At 45.8% G+C, this 21099-nt stretch overlaps 1 protein-coding gene across 3 annotated transcripts in view; it reads right to left on the reverse strand.

Annotated features, from left to right (window-relative positions):
* The window catches only part of LOC129019431 (zinc finger protein 611), a 55198-nt gene that overhangs the window by 11933 nt on the left and 22166 nt on the right, over positions 1 to 21099 (reverse strand). For 2 of the 3 annotated variants that reach the window (XM_063658336.1, XM_063658337.1), the window contains exons 3-6: positions 18720 to 18801; positions 16647 to 16747; positions 5767 to 5848; positions 3957 to 4083 (exon numbers count right to left, since the gene is read on the reverse strand). In XM_063658336.1, the coding sequence (XP_063514406.1) occupies positions 3957 to 4083; positions 5767 to 5829 (190 nt within the window). In that variant the 5' untranslated portion in view covers positions 5830 to 5848; positions 16647 to 16747; positions 18720 to 18801. The remainder of the gene's footprint in view (positions 1 to 3956; positions 4084 to 5766; positions 5849 to 16646; positions 16748 to 18719; positions 18802 to 21099) is intronic. The other variant, XM_063658338.1, reaches the window with a different exon arrangement.

Here is a 21099-nt window from a genome sequence, read left to right on the forward strand (position 1 = left end):
ATTTCTGCATCTTAAGCTTTCCAGTTTCAGCTATTTCTTTTTTTGTCTGTTTTTGAGACCGAGTCATGCTTCATCACCCAGGGTGGAGAGTAGTAGCACGATTCTCCTACCTAAAGAGATTCTCATGCCTCAGCCTCTTGAGTAGCAGGGACTACAGACACATGCCACCATGCCTGGCTAATTTTTTTTTTTTTTTTTGGGAAACAGAATCTAACTCTGTCACCCAGGCTGGAGTAAGTGGTGCAATCATGGCTCACTGCAACATCCACCTCCAAGGTTCAAGTGATTCTCGTGTCTCAGCCTCACAAGAAGCTGGGATTACAGGTTCATACCAACACACCCAGCTAACTTTTGTATTTTTACTAGAGATGGGGTTTCACCATGTTGGCCAGGCTGGTCTCGAACTTCTGACCTCAAGTGATCCACCCGTCTCGGCCTCCCAAAACATTGGGATTATAGGCATGAGCCATCACACCCGTCCAATTTTTTTTAATTTAGTAGGTTCAAGTTTTCATTATGTTTGCCCGACTGGTCTCAAACTCCTGACCTCAAGCCATCTACCCACCTCAGCTTTTCAAAGTGCTGGAATGAGAGGTGAAAGCCACTGCGGCTGGCCAGTCTAAGCTATTTCTGACACAACAGTGAGATGAGTGAGACAGGAAAAGGGGCATCTCATCATCAACATTACTGAGGGCTGACAAATCTTATTAAACAAAGGAAGTTTAGAGTCTGTACAATGAAACTTATAATATATGAAGCCATCTAATAGTATTCACTTGTTTTAAAAAGCAGGTGGTCAAATCACTAGTAGAAACTCTGTCTCTACTAAAAATACAGAAATTAGCCAGGCTTGCGCCAGGCATAATCCCAGCTACTTGGGACCCTGAGGCAGGGCAATCACTTGAACCCAAGAAGTGGAGGTTGCGGTGAACCGAGACTGCACCACTGCACTCCAGCCTGGGCAACAAGAGGCAAACTCCATTTAAAAAAAAAAAAAGGCCGGGCACAGTGGCTCATGCCTGTAATCCCAGCAGTTTCAGAGGCTGAGGCAGGTAGATCACTTGAGGTCAGGGGTTCGAGACCAGCCTGGCCAACATGGTGAAACCCCATCTGTACTAAAAATACAAAATTAGCCAGGTGTGGTGGCACATGCCTGTAATCCCAGCTTCTCGGGAGGTGGAGGCAGGAGAATCATTTGAATCCGGGAGGTGGAGGTTGTGGTGAACTGAGATTATGCCATTGCACTTCAGCCTGGGAAACAGAGCAAAACTCTTTCTAAAAAAAAAAAAAAAAAACCAACCCTGGAGGCAAATTAACATTATTTCTCAAATAATGACAGCAGGCCCACAGTGTTCATGGACATGACCCCAGTGTGCATGTACGGTAAGTGAGGGACAAGACTTGATCCTGGACATGAAGGATCCCACGACATGTTCTTAGGCACAATAGTCTGCCCAGGCAGTACAGGAAATGACCAGTCACAGAAAATACAAGGAGAACAGAAAGAAGTACATCAAGGGGGATACAAGGACTGAGCTGGGACACAAGGGCTGACCTGCGCTGCTGACAGTGGTGCTAAAGCCATCCCTCATGGATCATGAGCTGAGTCATCGTGCCCTGCACATGTTGATTTAGGCAGCCTCCTATAATTTTGTCCAGTGGATGAATAAGGTCTTGCCTTACTCAGGGAGAGTGGTGTTGGAGGGGAGGGGCTCACAGGGAAATTGGGGTGTTCACTATTACAAATCAATAGGCTGGAAAGCAACAGTATTTGCATCCAGATCAATGTACCATGTGAGGCAAGGCCGGGAAAGGAGGGCAAGGGTGGAGGCAGGAAGTAATGGGCATGTGGAGGGAACTTTGTGCATGCACGTCTGTGGGAATATAATTCCACTAGGATACACCAAATCTTGAGCTTGGACGAAAGTGGAACTAATTTAGCAAATGGTAAAATATTGACCCAAGCTTAAATATGCATATTACAATATGGGCAAGCGACAAGAATGAAAGAGATCCAAAAAAGCAGCAGTATGGTGGCCTGAGGTGAAAGCAGTTTTACATCCTTAAATTAAATGCCTCTGACTTCTAGTTTCAAGCATGTACTCAACAAAATCCCCTGTGTAGATTCCAGAAATGCATACAAACACACACACACACAAACAACTAAACTCTATGAAGAGTACAGTAGAGTAATGTAGGAGACCATGGGGGTGAACAAGGATCCCCTGGCTGAGTAGGTAGAGATGTGTTTGTGAAAACACAGCCAGGCTGAGTGCAGTGGCTCATGTCTGTAATCCCAGCTCATTAGGAGGACGGATGGGTGGATCATGTTGTCAGGAGTTCAACACCAGCCTGGCCAGCATGCATGGTGAAACACTGTCTCTACTAAAAAAAACCCAAAACATTGGCAGGGCATGGTGGTGCGTGTCTATAATCCTAGCTACTCAGGAGGTTGAGGTAGGAGATTGCTTGAACCCAGGAGGCAGAGGTTGCAGTGAGCTGAGATTGCACCACTGCACTCCAGCCTGGGTGAGAGAGAAATACTCCATCTTAAAAAAAAAAAAAAAAAAGGAAAGAAACTGTACCTTTAATAGACATATGGTTTTGCCATGTTGTCTAGGCTGGTCTTGAACTCCTGACATCAGGTGATTCACCCACCCACTTCCAAAGTGCTGGGATTACTGGCATGTGTGATTTCACCCAGCTGACATTATTTATAATAGTAAAGAGAAGAAACCAACCCAGATGTCCATCGACAGATAAATATATGAACAAAATGTGGTACACACATACAGTGGAATATTATTCAGCCTTAAAAACAAACTTGGATGGGCCAGGGGTGGTGGCTCATGCCTGTAATCCCAGCACTTTGGGAATCCAAGGCAACTGAATCACATCAGGCCAGGCTATCAAAACCAGCCTGACCAACATGGCAAAACCGCCATCTGTAATAGAACTACCAAAAATTAGTCTGGTGTGGTGACACATTGCCTGTAATCCCAGCCACTCAAGAGGCTGAGGCAGGAGAGTCACTTGAACCCAAAAGGTGGAGGTTGCAAGTGAGCCAAGATCATGCCACTGCACTCAAGCCTGGGCAACAGAGTGAGACTCTGACTCAAAACAAACAAACAAACAAAAAAACAACAACATAGAAATGAACAAGTTGAAAGCCACTGTGTCTTAAGGAAATGACAGTAGAACTAAACTACGGAAACCTCATTTAACCTCAAAAATTCCTCAATAAGATTGAAGAAAACCATATCTGTTACAGGGTTGATCCCACAACAAACTGAACATAGGTTCTCTTGTTAAAAATGAACAATGACACATTGATGTGAAAAATCTGAAATGAATGAGAGTTCAGTCAAGAGCCTCATACATATGAGGCTGTTAGCCTGAATGACATCCTCACTAGGAGGAATTTCAACACCACTGACTGCTGCTTAGAGAAGATGATCATTAGCTTATGGGATGAACATTGTCACAGTGCCAGTGAGAGAGGCTTCTGTGATGCTCCTCAAAAACCAGAATGAGCTGGGCATGGTGGCTCATGCCTGTAATCCCAGCACTCTGGGAGGCCAAGGTGGGTGGATCACCTGAGGTTGGGAGTTAGAGATGAGCCTGATCAACATGGAGAAAACTCATCTCTACAAAAAATACAAAATTAGCTGGACGTGGTCCCACATGCCCATAATGCCTATAATAACAGCTACTCAGGAGCCTGAGGCAGGAGAATTGCTTGATCCTGAGGGGTGGAGGTTATGGTGAGCCAAGATCGTACCATTGCTCTCCAGCCTGTGCAATAGGAGCGAAACTCCATCTCAAAAACAAAAAAAACAAAAAAAGAAAAAACAAAACCCATGTATGGGGCAAAATCACAAAAGAGAATACAAAGCCAGGACGAGCCAAGATAGACAAGAGCAGACTCCTCATGTCTGCAGGGACATTTTCCTCACCCACAGCCTCCAGGTTCCTGTAGTTCTCCAACATCACTTCCCTATATAAAGCCCTCTGCGCAGGGTTCAGGAATTTCCACTCTGCCAATGAGAATTCTATAGCCACATCCCTGAAAGTCAAGCGTCCCTAAAATGAAACACACATTTCAACAAAACATTAAGGAGGACTGAGTTATCACCTTCACAGGAAATGAGAAATGAGAAAATAAGTATTTATTTGGTCAAAGATTGTGTTCTGACAAAACCACGTTAAGGTATTTTTGAATATTTTTTCTCTATAGTTGTGTTTTATTGTACTTTTCTTTGAAAGATTTTAAGATCCCATAAGTCACTATGGAAGTCTCGATTTTATGGACAATATAAAAACTATAAAAATAAAAAGGAAACACAGGGCCAGGCATGGCGGTTCACGCTTGTAATCCCAACACTTCAGGAGGCCAAGGCAGGCAGATTATTTGCGATCAAGAGTTCGAGACCAGCCTGGCCAACATGGTGAAAAACTGTCTCTACTAAAAATATAAAAATTAGCCAGGCATGGTAGAAGGCACCTGTAATCCTAGCTACACAGGAGGCTGAGGCAGGAGAATCACTTGAACCCAGGAGATGGAGACTGCAGTGGGCCAAGATCGCATCACTGCGCTCCATTCTAGGCAACAACCTGACACTCCATCTCAAAAAACAAAAACAAAAAAATGCAATACCGGGCGGTGGCTGTTGCCTGTAATCCCAGCACTTTGGGAGACTAAGGTGGGCAATAATGTGGTCAAGAGATCGAGATCATCCTGGCTAACATGGTGAAACCACGTCTCTATTAAAAATACAAATATTAGCTGGGTGTTGTGGTGCGGTCCTGTACTCCCAGCTACTCAAGAGGCTGAGGCAGGAGGATCGCTTGAATCTGGGAGGTGGAGGTTGCAGTGAGCCAAGATCGTGCCACTGCACTTTAGTCTTGCAACTGAGCAAGACTCCATCTCACAAAAAAAAAAAAAAAAAGAAGCAAACACAGGGTTTTCTCTACAGACATGTCAGATATTATGTTCAACATACCAGGTGATATTAAGTCTCTAGATGAGCTAAGATACAAGTGGTGTTTCAGAGAGGACAAAGTCCGATGGCTTTCAAAGTAAAGTCCAAATCTAAAAACTGTCATGATTGGTCAGGCACAGTGGCTCATGCCTGTAATCCCAGCACTTTGGGAGGCCGAGGTGGGTGGATCACGAGGTCAGGAGTTTGAGACCAGCCTGGGAACATGCTGAAACCCCTTCTCTACTAAAAATACAAAAATTAGCTAGGTGTGGTGGTAGGTGCCTGTAATCCCCGATATTCAGGAGGCAGAGGCTGGAGAATTGCTTGAAACCAGGAGGCAGAGGTTGCAGTGAGCTGATATCATGCTGGATACAAAATATCTCCCCTTATTAGTCTCCTTTTCCAGAATTTACCACATATCTGTGCACATTAACATATGCATTTCATATGTAGTTTCTCTGAGCTGACATCCAGATGTGGCCCCTGAACAATCCAGGCTGCCCAGCAGCACTGACATCAACAGGCTCACACCCCATGTTTATCCATGTCTGGGTGTGAGCCCTTCCCAGGACCATGCCCAGTGGAGCCTCTTCCCAAGTTCATGTCACTGGGTCACAGGAGATTGAATCTCAGAGCAGGTGAGAGGAACTGAGGGCAGTTATGGGTGAGTACAAGCAAACGTGTCAGGCAAAATGCTTCAGACTCAGAAAAGACTGGCTACTACAATACCTGGCATTTCAGAAAGGAAAGAGACAGATTTATCCACAGAGGAATATCACTTCACCTGAGGAAGAGCCATGCTTGGCTCCTTTCCTTTCCTCTTCTGAGCTGCTTCCTCACGTAACATGAGTCTTTAGAAATCAATCCTGTATGTGGAAAAAAAATGAGACTTCATGTTAGAAATGACTCACTCCCTTCCTGTGACAAAAACACATGAATGGGGGAGATGTCACCCTGTAGAAAGAAGTCCCCCACTGCCCACTGCACCAGACATCAGGCAGAGATAAGAAAGTACCACAGGAAGACCTACAAGTGTATGTTTGACCCCAGTCTTCAGATCTCGCCCCCCTCCTGGAGAAGCCCCCACACATGAGGAAGTAGTGGGGAGCTGGGCTGGACTGATCTCCCCTTCAGGGCACAGACCCATCCCTGATCTAACCACATCCAGAGGACAGCCCCTCACCTCTCTGTGGATCACAGGCTGAGCTCAGCCCTCAGAAATGGAGGACACAGAGCTTCGATGCTCAATGCTACACACAGACGACAAGCACCTGGGCCACTGCAGGTATTACGGGGGGTGGGTTCCATCCCATCAGAATAAGAATCCCTGCTAAAGCAGCACAAAAGCTCTATTTGCAAAATGCCTCTAGACTGTAATGTGAAGCCAGGGTTGAGCTCCACTCAGACGGGGCGAGCCCAGCGCAGCCCCACGTTCTGGCTCTGCCCTCCCCTTGGGGCCTTTTTCTCACCAGAATCCAGAGAGTGGATGACAAAGACACAAAAATAATCACACAGAACAGTCAATGTGGAGAAGGGGTGGGGTGAGGGTTGGGCTGTGTGTAAGGAAAATAAATCTTGGGGCCCCAAATCACTAAGCAAAAGGGAAAAGTCAAGCTGGGAACTGCTTAGAGAACCAGACTCCCCTTCTATTCAAAGTCACCCCTCTGCTCCCTGACACAGATGCATATCTGAGTGTCTCCTTCAAAAGACTAATCAGAAATTCAAAAGAAGGACCCAGCACAGTGGCTCAGGACTGTAATCCCAGCACTGTGGGAGGCCAAGGCAGGCAGACCACTTGGGGTGAAGAGGTAGAGACTAGCCCAGCCAACATGGTGAAACCACATCTCTACTAAAAATACAAAACTGATCCAGGCATCTACTTGGGAAGCTGAGACAGGAGAATCACTTGAACCCAGGAGGCAGAGGTTGCAGTGAGCCGAGATCATGCCACTGCTCTCCAGCCTGGGCAACAAAATGGACTTCATCTAAAAAAAAAAAGGAAACTCAAAAGATTGCAACCATTTGTGCCTCAGTTCTCTGTGAACTAAAAGCCCCTTCCCTGCTTCAAGTCTTCCTGCCTTTGTTTAAAGTTGTCCCAACTTCCCAGACCAAACCAATATACTTCTTACATATATTGATGGATGTCTCATGTCTCCATAAAATGTATAAAATTAAGCTCTGCGCTGACCACCTTGGGCAAAATAAACTTTCTAAATTAACTGAGATCTCTGTAAGATTTTCTGGTTTCACAGCTGCAACGTCAAATGGGGGCTGTGGGAGATCACAAAGGAAACCCGGAGAAGATGATATCAGAACAAGGACCTAGGAAAGAAAGGCTGCTTGTCACTTGCAGCTGAGGGGAAAAGAGTCCCCGGCAGAGGGACAGCTCAAGTGAAGGCCCTGAGACAGGAGCAACCTCAGCCCCAGGAAGAGGAAAGTGACCCGTGTGGCTGCAGCAGTGGAAGAGAGGAGGACACAGGTAGAAGATGAGGAGAAAAATGTTCAAAATATACACAACTGTGCATGCATAGCTATAGGTGTTTAAAACACTGAAAAAGAGGCAGCTGTAGAAATGAGATCTGAGCAAATGCTTTTCTCATAAACACATGGGCTCTGCTAAACCAAGGTTCCAAGTCAATCCAGCCCATCCTTCAACATCTGCAGAGAATATTATGGACCAGTGGGACTTGAGGGAGACACTTACTTAGAAGCTCACAGATCACCATTTTTTCAGATGATATGAGGAAAGAAAATGGAATAGGCTACTTCAACTAAATTTTCATGTTAGGGTAAGGAAAAAAGGTCCTTGATATCTTTATCAAGTACACACTGAAACAACCTAAAATTATATATCACGTAGTAGAAAATGTTTTCAATATATGATAAAGACTAGAAAGCACACAGACCTCAATGTAAACTGAACACAATTTCGTAGAGAAACAATTTTAAAATGGTTAAAAAATATAGATGTAATGAAATCTTGGGTCAAAGGAGAAATATTTGAAAATATATCATACTTTGAAAACAATGAGGCCAGGCATGGTGACTCATTCCTATAATCCCAGCACTTTGGGAGGCCAGGGCACGATCACAAGGTTAGGAGTTCGAGACAAGCCTGGCCATCATGGAGAAACCATGTCTCTACTAAAAATACAAAAATTAGCAGGAAATGGTGGTGCACACCCTGTCACCCCAGCTACTCTGGAGTCTGAGGCAGGAGAATCCCTTAACCCCAGGAGATGAAGGTTGCAGTGAGACGAGATCATGCCACTGCACACCAGTCTGGGTGACAGAGTCTCAATAAATAGAAAAATATATATGAACATTAGCCAGGCTTGGTGGGGCACGCCTGTGGTCCCAGCTACTCCGGAGGCTGAGGTGGGAAAATCACTTGAGACCAGGAGGTTGCCACTGCACTGAGCTGTGATCCTGCTACTGCATTCCAGCCTGGGAAACACTAAGAGTGTCTCAAAAAAACAAAAATTAAAGGCCAGGCAGCTGCTCATGCCTGTAATCCCAGCACCTTGGGAGGCTGAGGCAGGAGGATTGCCTGAGGTCAGGAGTTCAAGACCAGCCTGACCAAGATGGAGAAACCCGTCTCTACTAAAAATACAAAATTAGCCGACCATGGTGGTGCATGCTTGTAATCATAACTACTCAGGAGGCTGAGGCAGGAGAATCACTTGAACCCCAGAGGCGAACTTTGCAGTGAACCAAGATCATGCCATTGCACTACAGCCTGGGAAACAAGAGCAAAACTCAGTCAAAAAACAAACAAACAAACAAAAAAACAAAACCCCGACAACAACAAAAATAAGTAAATTAAAAGTAAACTTAAAAAATGAAAAACAACTAATGAAGCAAAGCATGGTGGCTCACACCTGTAATCCTAGCACTTTGGGAGGCCAAGGCGGGTGGATCACGAGGTCATGAGTTCAAGACCAGTCTGGCCAAGATGGTGAAACCCTGTCTCTACTAAAAATACAAAAGTCAGACAGGTGTGGTGGTGGGCGCCTGTAATCACAGCTGCTTGGGAGGCTGAGGCAGAGCATTGCTTGAACCCAGGAGGTGGAGGTTGCAGTGAGTCAAGATCATTCCACTCCACTCCAGCCTGCATGACAGAGAGAGACTCCATCTCAAAAATAAAAAAATAAAATAAATAAAAACACACAAAAAAACCAATGAAACGAATGAAATGAAGAGGAACTAGAAAAAAGGAAACCAATTACAAAAAGAGAACAAAAGCACTTTTAGTATTCCTTTTATCACGTTCCATGTAGTAACAGACACTCAGTCACTTCTTACCCTACTTCACTCCCCACTCCCCATCCCAGCCATGAAAAGGGAAGAGGGTGATCCACAACTAAGGAGTCAAGTCACTGTCCTCTGGCTGAAGAGGGGTTGCAGAGGGAAGCTGGCCTCTGATGCCATAATTGTAAAATGCACCACACTTAGACACAGGAGTTTGGCAACTCTCATTCTCATCTGTATAATTTAAGCTAATTTTAAATTTGTTACACTAAAACCAGAGAAAGCAACATGTCATCACTTCATCATCACATCCAATCGACTCACTGCTCATCTGCACTCAGGGTCTCCCTTCATCTTCATTACTGCTTCCCTCCATCATTCTATACCTAGCCCTTTCTCACCTTCTCTCTCCACCTGTTTCTTTTCTGCATTTCCCCCTGGACTTCTGCTCATTTTATGCCCCTCTCCTGTTTTGCTTCATTCTTTTCTTTTTTCTTTTTTTTTTTTTTTTTGAGATGGGGTTTCGCTCTTGTTGCCAGCACTGAAGTGCAATGGTGCGATCTCAGCTCACCACAACCTCTGCCTCCTGGGTTCAAGTGATTCTCCTGCCTCAGCCTCCTAATCCAAAATTAGCAGGGCATGGTGGCGCATGCCTGTAATCCCAGCTACTTAGGGGGAGTATCACAGGAGAATCACTTCAACCCTAAAGGCAGAAATAGTCATTAGCCAAGATCATGCCATTGCTCTCCAGCCTGGGCAACAAGAGCGAAACTCCACCTCAAAATAATAATAATAATTAGTATGTAGGCCAGGTGCTGTGGCTCATCCCTATAATCCCAGTACTTTGCAAGACCAAGACAGGAGAAACCTTTGAGCCCAGGATTTTGAGTCCAGCCTGGGAAACATATTGAAATTGTTTCTACAAAAAAAAAAATTAAAAAAATAAATAAATAACTAGCTGGGCTTGGTGTCTCACACCAGTGGTCTCGGCTACTCAGGAGACTGAGGGAGGAGGATCGCTTGAGCCTAGGAGGTCGAGGTTGCAATTAGAGTAGATAAGGCCATTGCACTCCAGCCTGGGCAACAGGGCCAGACCCTGTCTTAAAATATTAATTAATTAATTAAAAGTATTATGTAATAACAGAAAATTGTTTTTTTCTTTTTCCCCACATCACTGCCCCACTTCCTACCCCACCCTGGGAAAAAGGAAGGGACTGACTCACAACTGAATAAGTCACTGCCCTAGGGCTGAATAGGGATTCCAAGTGGAAACTGACCTCTGATGCCAAGATTTATAGAATGTACATGACTCATAGATAGGAATTTTAAAATTCTCAATCTGTATAAAGAAGTTATTAGATTATATACACAGAAGTCAACATGTCACAACTAATCATATCCAATGAACTCACACACTCATCTGTACCCAAAGTCCCCCACCCTTTTTTTGAGACAGGGTCTTGCTCTTTTGACCAGGTTGGAGTACAGTGGCATGATCTGTGCTTACAGCAGCCTGGAGCTCCTGGGCTCAAGTGATCCTCCAGCCTCTGCCTACAGAGTTGCTGAAATTACAGGTGCACACTGTCATGCCTGATTTTCATTTTTGTTTTTTTTTTTTTGACAGAGATGGGGGCAATGACTATTTTGCCCAGGCTGGTCTTGAACTCCTGGACTCAAGCAATCCCTCTGCCCCAGTCTCCTAAAGTGCTGGGATTACAGGTGTGAGCCACTGTGCCCAGCCCCTCTTTCTTCATTACTGTGCTTCCCTTCCTAATTCTGTACATATCTCTCATTCTCCCCTTCTCTCTCTAGCTCTTGTTTTCTTTTCTTTTTCCCTGGGACTGTGCTCCTCGTTTTGTACCCCTCTCCTCTCCTGCTATTTATCCCCTTTTCCCCTCTGTTGCTTCTCTTCCACCTCTTCTGCTCTATCCTCACAACTTATTTAACCTTTTTTTTTTTTTTTTTTTGAGATGGAGTTTCCATCTTGTTGCCCAGGCTGGAGTGCAATGGTGTGATCTTGGCTCACCGGAACCTCTGCCTCCCAGATTCAAGCGATTCTCCTTCCTCAGACTTCCTATTAGCTGGCATTACAGGCATGTGCAACCATGCCTGGCTAATTTTGTATTTTTAGTAGAGATGGGGTTTCTCCATGTTGGTCAGGCTGGTCTCAAACTCTGGACCTCAGGTGATCTGTCCACCTCAGCCTCCCAAAGTGCTGGGATTATAGGCATGAGCCACAGCGTCTAGTCCTTATTGAAGGGGGCCAGCCCCTCCACACCTGTGGTTATTTCTCATCGGGTAGGATGAGAGACTGAGAAAAGAGATAAGACACAGAGACAAAGTATAGAAAAAGAACAGTAGGCCCAGGGGACCAGCACTCAGCATATGGAGGATCCGCACCAGCCCAGGTCTCTGAGTTCCCTCAGTATTTATTGATCACTATCTCTACCATCATGGAGAGGGGGATGTGGCAGGACTGTAGGGTAATGGTGGGGAGAGGGTCAGCAGGAAAACATGTGAGCAAAACTCTCTGTGACATAAATAAGTTTAAGGAAAGATGCTGTACCTCGATGTGCATGTAGGGTAGATTTATGTTTGACTTTACACAAACATCTCAGTGCAGTAAACAGCAGTATTGCCACCACCATGTCTCACCTACAGCCATAAGGCAGTTTTCTCCTATCTCTGTAAATAGAATGTACGATCCGGTTTTACACCGAGACATTCCATTCCCAGAGATGAGCAGGAGACAGAGGCCTTCCTCTTATCTCAACTGCAAAGAGGGCTATCTCTTTCACTAATCGTCCTCAGCACAGACCCTTTACAGGTGTCTGGCTGGGGGCTGGTCAGGTTTTTCCCTTCCCACAAGGCAGTATCTCAGGATGTATCAGTGGGGAGAAATCTTGGATACCCAGGCTTTCTTGGGCAGAGGACCCTGCAGCCTTCTGCAGTGTATTTTGTCCCTGGGTACTCGAGACTGGAGAATGGTGATGACTTTTACCAAGCTTACTGACTGCAAACACATTTTAACAAAGTACATCCTGCACAGCCCTAAATCCATTAAACCTGGGGTCAACACAGCACATGTTTCTGTGAGCACAGGGTTGGGGCTAGGGTTACAGATTAACAGCATCCCAAGGCAGACTAATTTCTCTTAGTACAGATCAAAATGGGGTTTCTTATGTCTACTTCTTTCTACATAGACACAATAACAGTCTGATCTCTCTTTTTTTCCCCCCAAACCTTATTTAACCTCTTGTTGCTCCTTCTCCCCAATCTCTCAATCATCCTCAATTTCCATATATTACCACCTCTTATCTCTCCGTCTCCTCTGCTCTCCCTGTTAAATTCTCTCTTCCCTGTTACAGCCCCCAGTCCCCAATCTCTAGCACCCCAGATCCCCAGGTGTCCTCCCTGCTGTGGTTCTCCCTCTGTTCTCTTTGCCACCAGCACCACTCTGCTCTGTCTGCCCTGGCTCCTCCTCTCCCTCACTCTGGTGAGCCTCCCTCTTTGCTGCCCCTCTCCCTACCTTGCTGTCCTTCATCTCTCTTTACATCTAGCTTTTCTCTACCTTTCTCCAGTTGCTTTTCTCCTCCTGCTTTCTTATTTTTTTTTCTTTCACTTTTGCTGTCTCTTGGCAAGTTTCTCACCCATCCTCTACTTTGCCATCTGTTATGTGCCTTTCTCATTCTTCTTTTCTCTGTCTCTGGTTTTCTACTCCTCTCTCAGTCCCTTTCTCTATCTCCTCATCTCTTTGACCCAAACAATCACAGGCGGGTTTGGAGTAAGAGGCCTGCATCCCGGAGAAGTGCATTTTCCAGGAGTTGGAGCTGGGCAGGCAAGAACACCCGGTGTCATAGGACAAGGCCCTGGGACCTCCCCAACGCTGGCTCAGGGGAAGCGGTGAATGCGGAGGGAAGACTTGAGGAGCAGCAGGGCCCGGCACGAGGAGGGACGTGGTGGGAGACGGCGCCTTAAGGCATGGGTGGCACCTGCAGGAGCCCAGGACCAGGCAGAGGACGCAGCCTCCCCAGGACTGGGGCTCTGGCGCTGTGCTCCAGGGGAGGCCGACGGGGGCTGGGAGGCGCCCAGGGCAGGAATCCACCGCACAGGTGAGGACTTTAAAAAGCAAGGGGCGGGATGAGTCAGAACAAGGTTTTGAGCAGGAAAACTATGTGATAGGAAGTGTATACATTGCCCTATAGCACAAAGACCGGGGACAGGACCAGCCTCCAAGCGACTTCAAACCCAAAAGGAAGCAACTCCAGGACTCTTATGGGGACGTCTCAATTTGCTCTGGGTCAAGGAAGACAGGCGAGAATTTCCTGGTCTGTGGGGACCCCACGTCCCAGGGACAGAAGCGCCAGGGACCTGGGAAGTGCAGACTTAATATAAGGCAGAGCAAAACTCACACGCCGCGGTAGGACCTTCACTCCACGCGATCCGCTTCCGGGTTTGCCGCGCAGGACAGAAGCCAGTCCCGGGCGGGGCCGCCAAACAGGTTGGCGGGGCCTGGGCGCGGCAGAGGCGGGGCGCGAGGCGGAGAGACCTTGCCCTTTAGAACCGGCAAAGGGCGGGGCCGGGACTGGACCTGTGCTTCTCTCAGCCTGGCACCCAGCGCCTCTGTTTTTTGGGTGTTTGGAGGTGAGAACGGCCAGGAAGGCTGAGGCATGATACAAAAGCCCTGGAATTGTCTGGAACGGGAATGCAAACTAGAATGTGAAATGCAAAGCCCTGCCTGGGCGGAATATATGATTTCATGCTGACGGCCCACAGAACAGAACAGAAATCCTCTCCCTTTCTATTCGCCATTCACTCAGGAGGGAGAGTCCACCCTGTGCTCAGATGCAGAGACTTCCCTAGTGCCTTTGCTTGGGATGCGGGATGGGGTGCTCAGCCCAGGGAGAAGTGAGGACACCACCTGCTGCCTAAACACAGCAGGGATGTGGGCGCGGGGCCAGAAGCCTGAGGTCCCAGCTATTCAGGAAGCAGCGGCGGGAGAATCGCTGAACCTGGGGGTCCAGGCCAGCCTGGGCGACAAAATAAGACCCCCTCCCACAGGGCTCCCTTCTTCCTCTCTCTCGCGTGTGCTTTTTGTTTTCTTTCCTTTTTATTTATTTTTATTTATTGAGACGGAGTCTTACTCTGTCGCCCAGGCTGGAGTGCAGTGGCATGATTTTGCCTCACTGCAAGCTCCACCTCCTGGGTTCACGCCATTCTCCTGCCTCAGCCTTTTGAGTAACTGGGACTACAGGTGCCCGCCACGATGCCCGGCTAATTTTTTGTATTTTTAGTAGAGACGGGGTTTCACTGTGTTAGCCAGGATGGTCTCGATCTCCTGACCTCGTGATCCACCCGCCTCAGCCTCGCAAAGTGCTGGGATTACAGGTGTGAGCCACCACGCTTCGCTTTGTGTTTTTTTTTTTCTTTTTAAATAAAATTTTTGATGGTGTGACATAGGGATCCAACATTATTCTTTTCAATGTGGATATCCAGTTAGTTGTCCCACACATTTGTGAAAGAGATCAATTACTTTCTCTTTTTTCACTTTTCTTTCCTTTTATTTTTGAGACAGGGTATTTCTCTGTGGCCCATGCTGGGGTGCAGTTATGAGATCGTGGCTCACGGCAGCCTCTGCCTCCTGGGTTGAAGCTATTCTTCTGCCTCAGCCTTTGGAGTAACTGGTATTACAAGCACACACGACCATGCCCAGCTAACTTTCGTATTTTTGGTAGAGACGGGGTTTCACCATGTTGGCCAGGCTGGTCTGGAACTCCTGACTTCAAGTGATCCGCCTGCCTCGGCCTCCCAAAGTGCTGGGATTACACTCAGGAGTCACTGTGCCTGGCCCAGGAAATATTCTTTACTTCACTTTTTAAATGTGAGAAAATATAATTGAGAAACAGAGTCTTGCCCCAAATGAGAAATCATCTCCACGATGATAATAGAGAAAGAAAGAATAACTATTTTATTAATAAATAAACTTTAGACCAGAATGTGATGGGAAATAAAGGCAAACAGCTAAGAGGTTGAAAAGAGAGAAAGAAACTTCACTGTTACTATATAACCCATTTAGTACATGTTTTCAAGATAAACACTAATCAGTCCTCAGGGAAGAGGACTTGACAAGCCCTTGGTTACACCAAGTTATAGTTCATCCTGACTCTACTTGGTAATGGAGGTGACCATCTCTGTCAGCTAACTACCTTCATCCCGAGGCAGGGGGAGAAACCCTAACACTAACCCTAACACAAAAATTATCTGGGCATGGTGGCAGGCGCCTGTAATTTTTCTGTATTTTTAGTAGAGACAGAGCTTCACCAAGCTGGCCCAGCTGGTTTTGAACTCCTGACCTCAAGTGATCTGCCCACCTCGGCGTATCAATGTGTTGTGATTACAGGCTTGAGCCACCAGGGTCAGCCAGGAAAACTCTTAGAAGTTGCACCTGCATTCCACTAAACTCTGGTTGCACGACCACATTCCTCTCAAGGCTCAGAATTATTTACAGGTCCATAGCTTTAAATTGGAATCACTTGATGTTTGAATTATTTAATTTCCTACTGAGACACAGGTACTATCTATCTTGTTGTGTACCTTTTTTTTTTTTTTTTTGAGACAGAGTCTCGCTTTGTTGCCCAGGCTGCAGTGCAGTGGTGCAATCTCGCCTCACGGCAACCTCTGCCTCCCAGGTTCAAGCAATTCTGCCTCAGCCCCCTCAGTAGCTGGGACTGCAAGCATGTGCCACCACACCCGTCTAATTTTTTTGAATTTTTAGTAGAGACAGGTTTTCACCATGTTGGTCAGGTAGCCTCAAACTCCTGACCTCGGGATCGGCCAGTCTTGGCCTCCAAAAGTGGTGGGATTACAGGCATGAGCCACCGCACCCAGCTGTTGTTTGCCTGTCAAAGTGAGCTCCCAAGTTCTTCAGAAATACATCCCTGGGCTGGGCGTGGTGGCTCATGCCTGTAATCCCAGGACTCTGGAAGGCCGAGGCTGGAGGATCATCTGAAATCAGAAGTTCAAGACCAGCCTGGCCAACAGGGTGAAACCCCATCTCTACAAAACTATAAAAATCAGCCAGGCATTATGGTGGGTGCCTGTAGTCCCAGCTACTTGGGAGGCTGTGGCAGGAGAATCACATGTACCCGGGAGATGGAAATTGCAGTGAGCCGAGATCGCACCATTTAACTCCAGCCTGGGCAACAAGAGTAAAACTCCATCTCCAAGAAAGAAAAGAAAAGAGAAAGAAAGAATACTATCTCAGAAGACAGAAAATGCATTTGCAAATTTTCTAAATAAATCTCTTAAGAAAAGAGATGAAAGGAAAGAGAATCTCTTTCTTTATTTTCAAAGGAGGAATTATACCTCTCATTTATTGGCTTGTTTGTTTGAGATAGGGTCTAGTTCACTCACCCAAGCTGGAGTGTGGTGGCAAAACAGGGCTCACTCCAGCCTTCAACTCCCTGGCTCAAGTGATCCTCCCACCTTTTTCATCAAGCATTTGGAAGAGATATCTACAAAATATAAACACCAATACATTTCCAATTAAGTCCAGATGGTAAATCATACTGAAATGTGTAAATATGACACAAAAAATAATACTTACTTTAAACTTCCCAAACATAATCTTCAAAGTTTAGGAACATAAAAGGAGTAAGATTGTTTAATAAATAAAGGGAGATTACATGTCCTTCAAATCATTTATATGGAAGCCTATTTCCAATATCATGACAAAACACTGACAGGGCACAAACATGTGTGAGCCTAAAGTAAGGAGTATTTTTCACTGTGACCCTAAAGTGCATCACAGTTTGCAAAAAACATATCACTGTCACATCAATGAAAAGTATATATTCTTCATATTTACAGAATATCTTATCTATACAAATAAATGCTAAAGGGCCACAAAATATACTATATTGGTAAATAATCCACAACAAGCTCATGTAAGGGCAACCAAAATCAATGGAAATGCTGTATTTTCAAATAATCATAGCACAGAGAAAATAAGAAAAGATTACAAAAATTAGCCAGGCATGGTGGCTTGTGCCTGCAGTCCCAGCTACTCAGGAGGCTGAGGCACAAGAATCGCTTGAACCTGGGAGGGAAAGGTTGCAGGGAGCCAAGATTGCATCACTGCATTCCAGCCTGGGTGACAGAGTGAGACTCCATCTCGGGAAAAAAAACAAAAAAGAAAGAAAAGAAAGAAAAACAAAACAATGTTAATATACAATATTTTTCTGAATACCTGTCATAAAATTACCTATAACCACTCAGAACAGGCACTTATTGAAATTAACAAGTGCAGTGTGTCAGTTATATTACATGTCACATACCAAAAAGCCATATGTGAAATCTTAAATATTAGTCAGTAAACTATTGTAACCCATGATAAAACCAGCAAGCAAATAAGTACATTTATACAGGCTGCAGAATTCTAAACAAATCCCTCTTAAGAAAAAAGCCACAACTTTTGCTTATCACCAGCACACAATATAAGAACTGAAATATGTGTTAAGATCACTACCTTCTGATGTATGAGTTCAAGTAAATACACAGCATTATAAGGAATAAGAACTGACTAACCATGTCGGAGGGTGCAATGATGATGTCACAGGTACAGTTACATAACACCAGGCAATACAGCACTTTTATATATCTGCATTGCCCTTAGTTATCTAGTCAACTGTGCATAAAATATAAAATATAGAAAGTGTACTGGGAAAATTTATCAACTGAGATCACAGAATATACTGTATAAAACAAATTGCACAATAAAAACATAAAAAACATGATGTAGGCCCAGCGCGGTGGCTCAAGCCTGTAATCCCAGCACTTTGGGAGGCCGAGGTGGGCAGATCACAAGGTCAGGAGATCGAGACCATCCTGGCTAACATGGTGAAACCCCGTCTCTACTAAAAATACAAAAATTAGCTGGGCATAGTGGCGGGTGCCTGTAGTCCCAGCTACTCGGGAGGCTGAGGCAGGAGAATGGTGTGAACCCGGGAGGTGGAGATTGCAGTGAGCTGAGATTGCGCCACTGCACTCCAGCCTGGGTGACAGAGCCAGACTCCATCTCAAAAAAAAACATGATGTAGGCTCCCTGGTCTGAAAGATTATATTGGCCAAAAGCGATGTTCAGAGTTGTGTCCAATAGGATCTTCCTGCAGATGGGGCCAGTGAGAGAATTTGGTCATGGGTGTTGACTACACGTGAATAGGTCTAGTGCTTTTATTTTTATTATTTATTCATTTATTTATTTGTTTACTTTTTGAGATGGAGTTTCCCTCTTGTTGCCCAGGCTGGAATGCAATGTCACGATCTTGGCTCACCGCAAACTTTGCCTCCTAGGTTCAAGCAATTCTCCTGTCTCAGCCTCCCAAGTAGCTGGGATTACAGGCATGCACCACCACACCCAGCTAATTTTGTATTTTTAGTAGAGATGGGGTTTCTCTATTTTGGTCAGGCTGGTCTCGATCCACCTACCTCAGGTGATTCGCCCGCATCAGCCTTCCAAAGTGCTGGGATTACAAGTGTGAGCCACCGTGCACAGCCAGGACTACTGCTTCTATAAAGAGAGACATTAAAGAGCTGATTGTTATTTCTTTTTGTTTGTTTGTTTTTTGAGACCAAGTCATGCTCTATCACTCAGGCTGGAGTGTAGTGGCATGATTCTCTTGTCTAAAGAGATTCTCCTGTCTCAGCCTCCTGAGTAGATGAGACTAGAGATGCATGCCACCACCGTTGGCTATTTCTTTGGGGGATTGGAGAGACAGAGTCTCACTCTGTCACCCAGGCTGGAGTGCCATGGTGCAATCGTGGCTCACTGCAACCTCTGCCTCCCAGCCAGGTCCAAATAATTCTCCTGCCTCAGCCTCCAGAGTAGCTGAAATTAGAGGCATGTGCCACCACGCTCAGCTAATTTTTGTATTTTTGGTAGATACAGGGTTTCATCATGTAGGCCAGGCTGGTCTCAAACCCCTGACCTTAAGTGATTTGTCCCAAAGTATTAGGATTACAGGCATGAGCCATCACGCCCGGCTTTGATGTTCCTTTTTCTTTATTTTTTTTTCAGACAGACTCTAGCTCTGTTGTCCAGGCTGGCGTGCAGTGGCACAATCTCGGCTCGCTGCGACCTCTGCCTTCAGGGTCCAAACAAACCTCTGCCTCCTGAGTAGGTGGGATTACAGGAGTCTGCCATCATGACCAGCTAATTTTTGTATCTTTTTTTAGTAGAGATGGGGTTTCACTCTGTTGGCCAGGCTGGTCTCAAACTCCTGACCTCGTGATCCACCCACCTCGGCCTCCCAAAGTGCTAGGATTACAGGCTTGAGCCACCGTGCCCTGATGTCCCTTTTAAAAACTACTATGGGCTAGGCATGGTAGCTTACACCCATAATCCCAGCACTTTGGAAGGCCGAGGCAGGCAGATCACCTCAGGTCGGGAGTTAGAGACCAGCCTGGACCAACATGAAGAAACCCCGTCTCTACTAAAAACACAAAATTAGCCAAGCGTGGTGGTGCATGCCTGTAATCCCAGCTATTCGAGAGGCTGAGGCAGTAGAATTGCTTGATGCCAGGAAGCCAAGGTTGTGGTGAGCTGAGATCATGCCATCGCACTCCAGCCTTGGCAACAAGAGCAAAATTCCCTCTCAAAAAAAGAAAAAAAAAAATGGCCGGGTGGGTGGCTCACGCCTGTAATCCCAGCACTTCGGGAGGCTGAGGCGGGCGGATCATGAGGTCAGGAGATTGAGACCATCCTGGCTAACACGGTGAAACCCTGTCTCTACTAAAAGTACAAAAAAATTAGCCAGTAGTGGTGACAGGAGCCTGTACTCCCAGCTACTTGGGAGGCTGAGGCAGGAGAATGGCATGAACCTGGGAGGCGGAGCTTGCAGTGAGCTGAGATTGGGCCACTGCACTCCAGCCTGAGCGACAGAGCAAGACTCCATCTCAAAAAACAAAAACAAACAAACAAAAAAAACCCAGAATAACTCAAAGTATTGAGGGCTAAGTAGGCCAGACATGGTGGCTCCTCCCTGTAATCCCACCCATAATCCCAGTAATTTGGGAGGCCAAGGCAGGAGGATCCTTTGAGCCCAGGATTTTGAGACCAGCCTAGGAAACATAGTGAAACCCCATTTCTACAAAAAAAAAAAAAAAAAATACAAAAACTAGCCGGGCTTGGTGGCTCATGCCTCTGGTCCCAGCTACTCAGAAGACTGAGGAAGGAGGATGGCTTGAACTTAAGAGGTCGAGGCTGCAGTTAGAGGAGATCACGCCACTGCACACCAGCCTGGGTGATAGAGCCAGACCCTGTCTCAAAATATTAATTAATTATTAATTAAATGTGTTATGTAATAACAGACAGTGACTATTTTCTCACTTCACTGACCCACATCCTACCCCATCCTAGGAAAAGGGGAGACAGTGATTCACAACTGAATAAGTGGCTGCCCTCTGGCAAATAGGGATTCCAAGTGGAACATAACCTCTGATGCTAAGATTTATAGAATGTACATGTATTATAGATATGAATTTTAAAATTCTCAGTCTCATCTGTGTAATTTAAACAAGTTTTTAGTTATTAGATTATATACACAGAACTCAACATGTCACAACTAATCATATCCAATGAACTCACCCACTCATCTGAACCCAAAGTCTCTTGCCCCTTTTTTTTTGTTTGGAGACAAGGTCTCGCTCAAAGTCTCTTGCCCCTTTTTTTTTTGTTTGGAGACAAGGTCTCGCTCTGATGACCAGGCTGCAGTGTAGTCGCATGATCTCAACTCACTGCAGCCTGGACCTCCTGGGCTCAAGTCATCCTCCCAGCTCGGCCACCAGAGCAGCTGGGAGTACAGATGCA

This window comes from Pongo pygmaeus, chromosome 20 (assembly GCF_028885625.2).
Source record: "Pongo pygmaeus isolate AG05252 chromosome 20, NHGRI_mPonPyg2-v2.0_pri, whole genome shotgun sequence".
Taxonomy (NCBI): domain Eukaryota; kingdom Metazoa; phylum Chordata; class Mammalia; order Primates; family Hominidae; genus Pongo; species Pongo pygmaeus.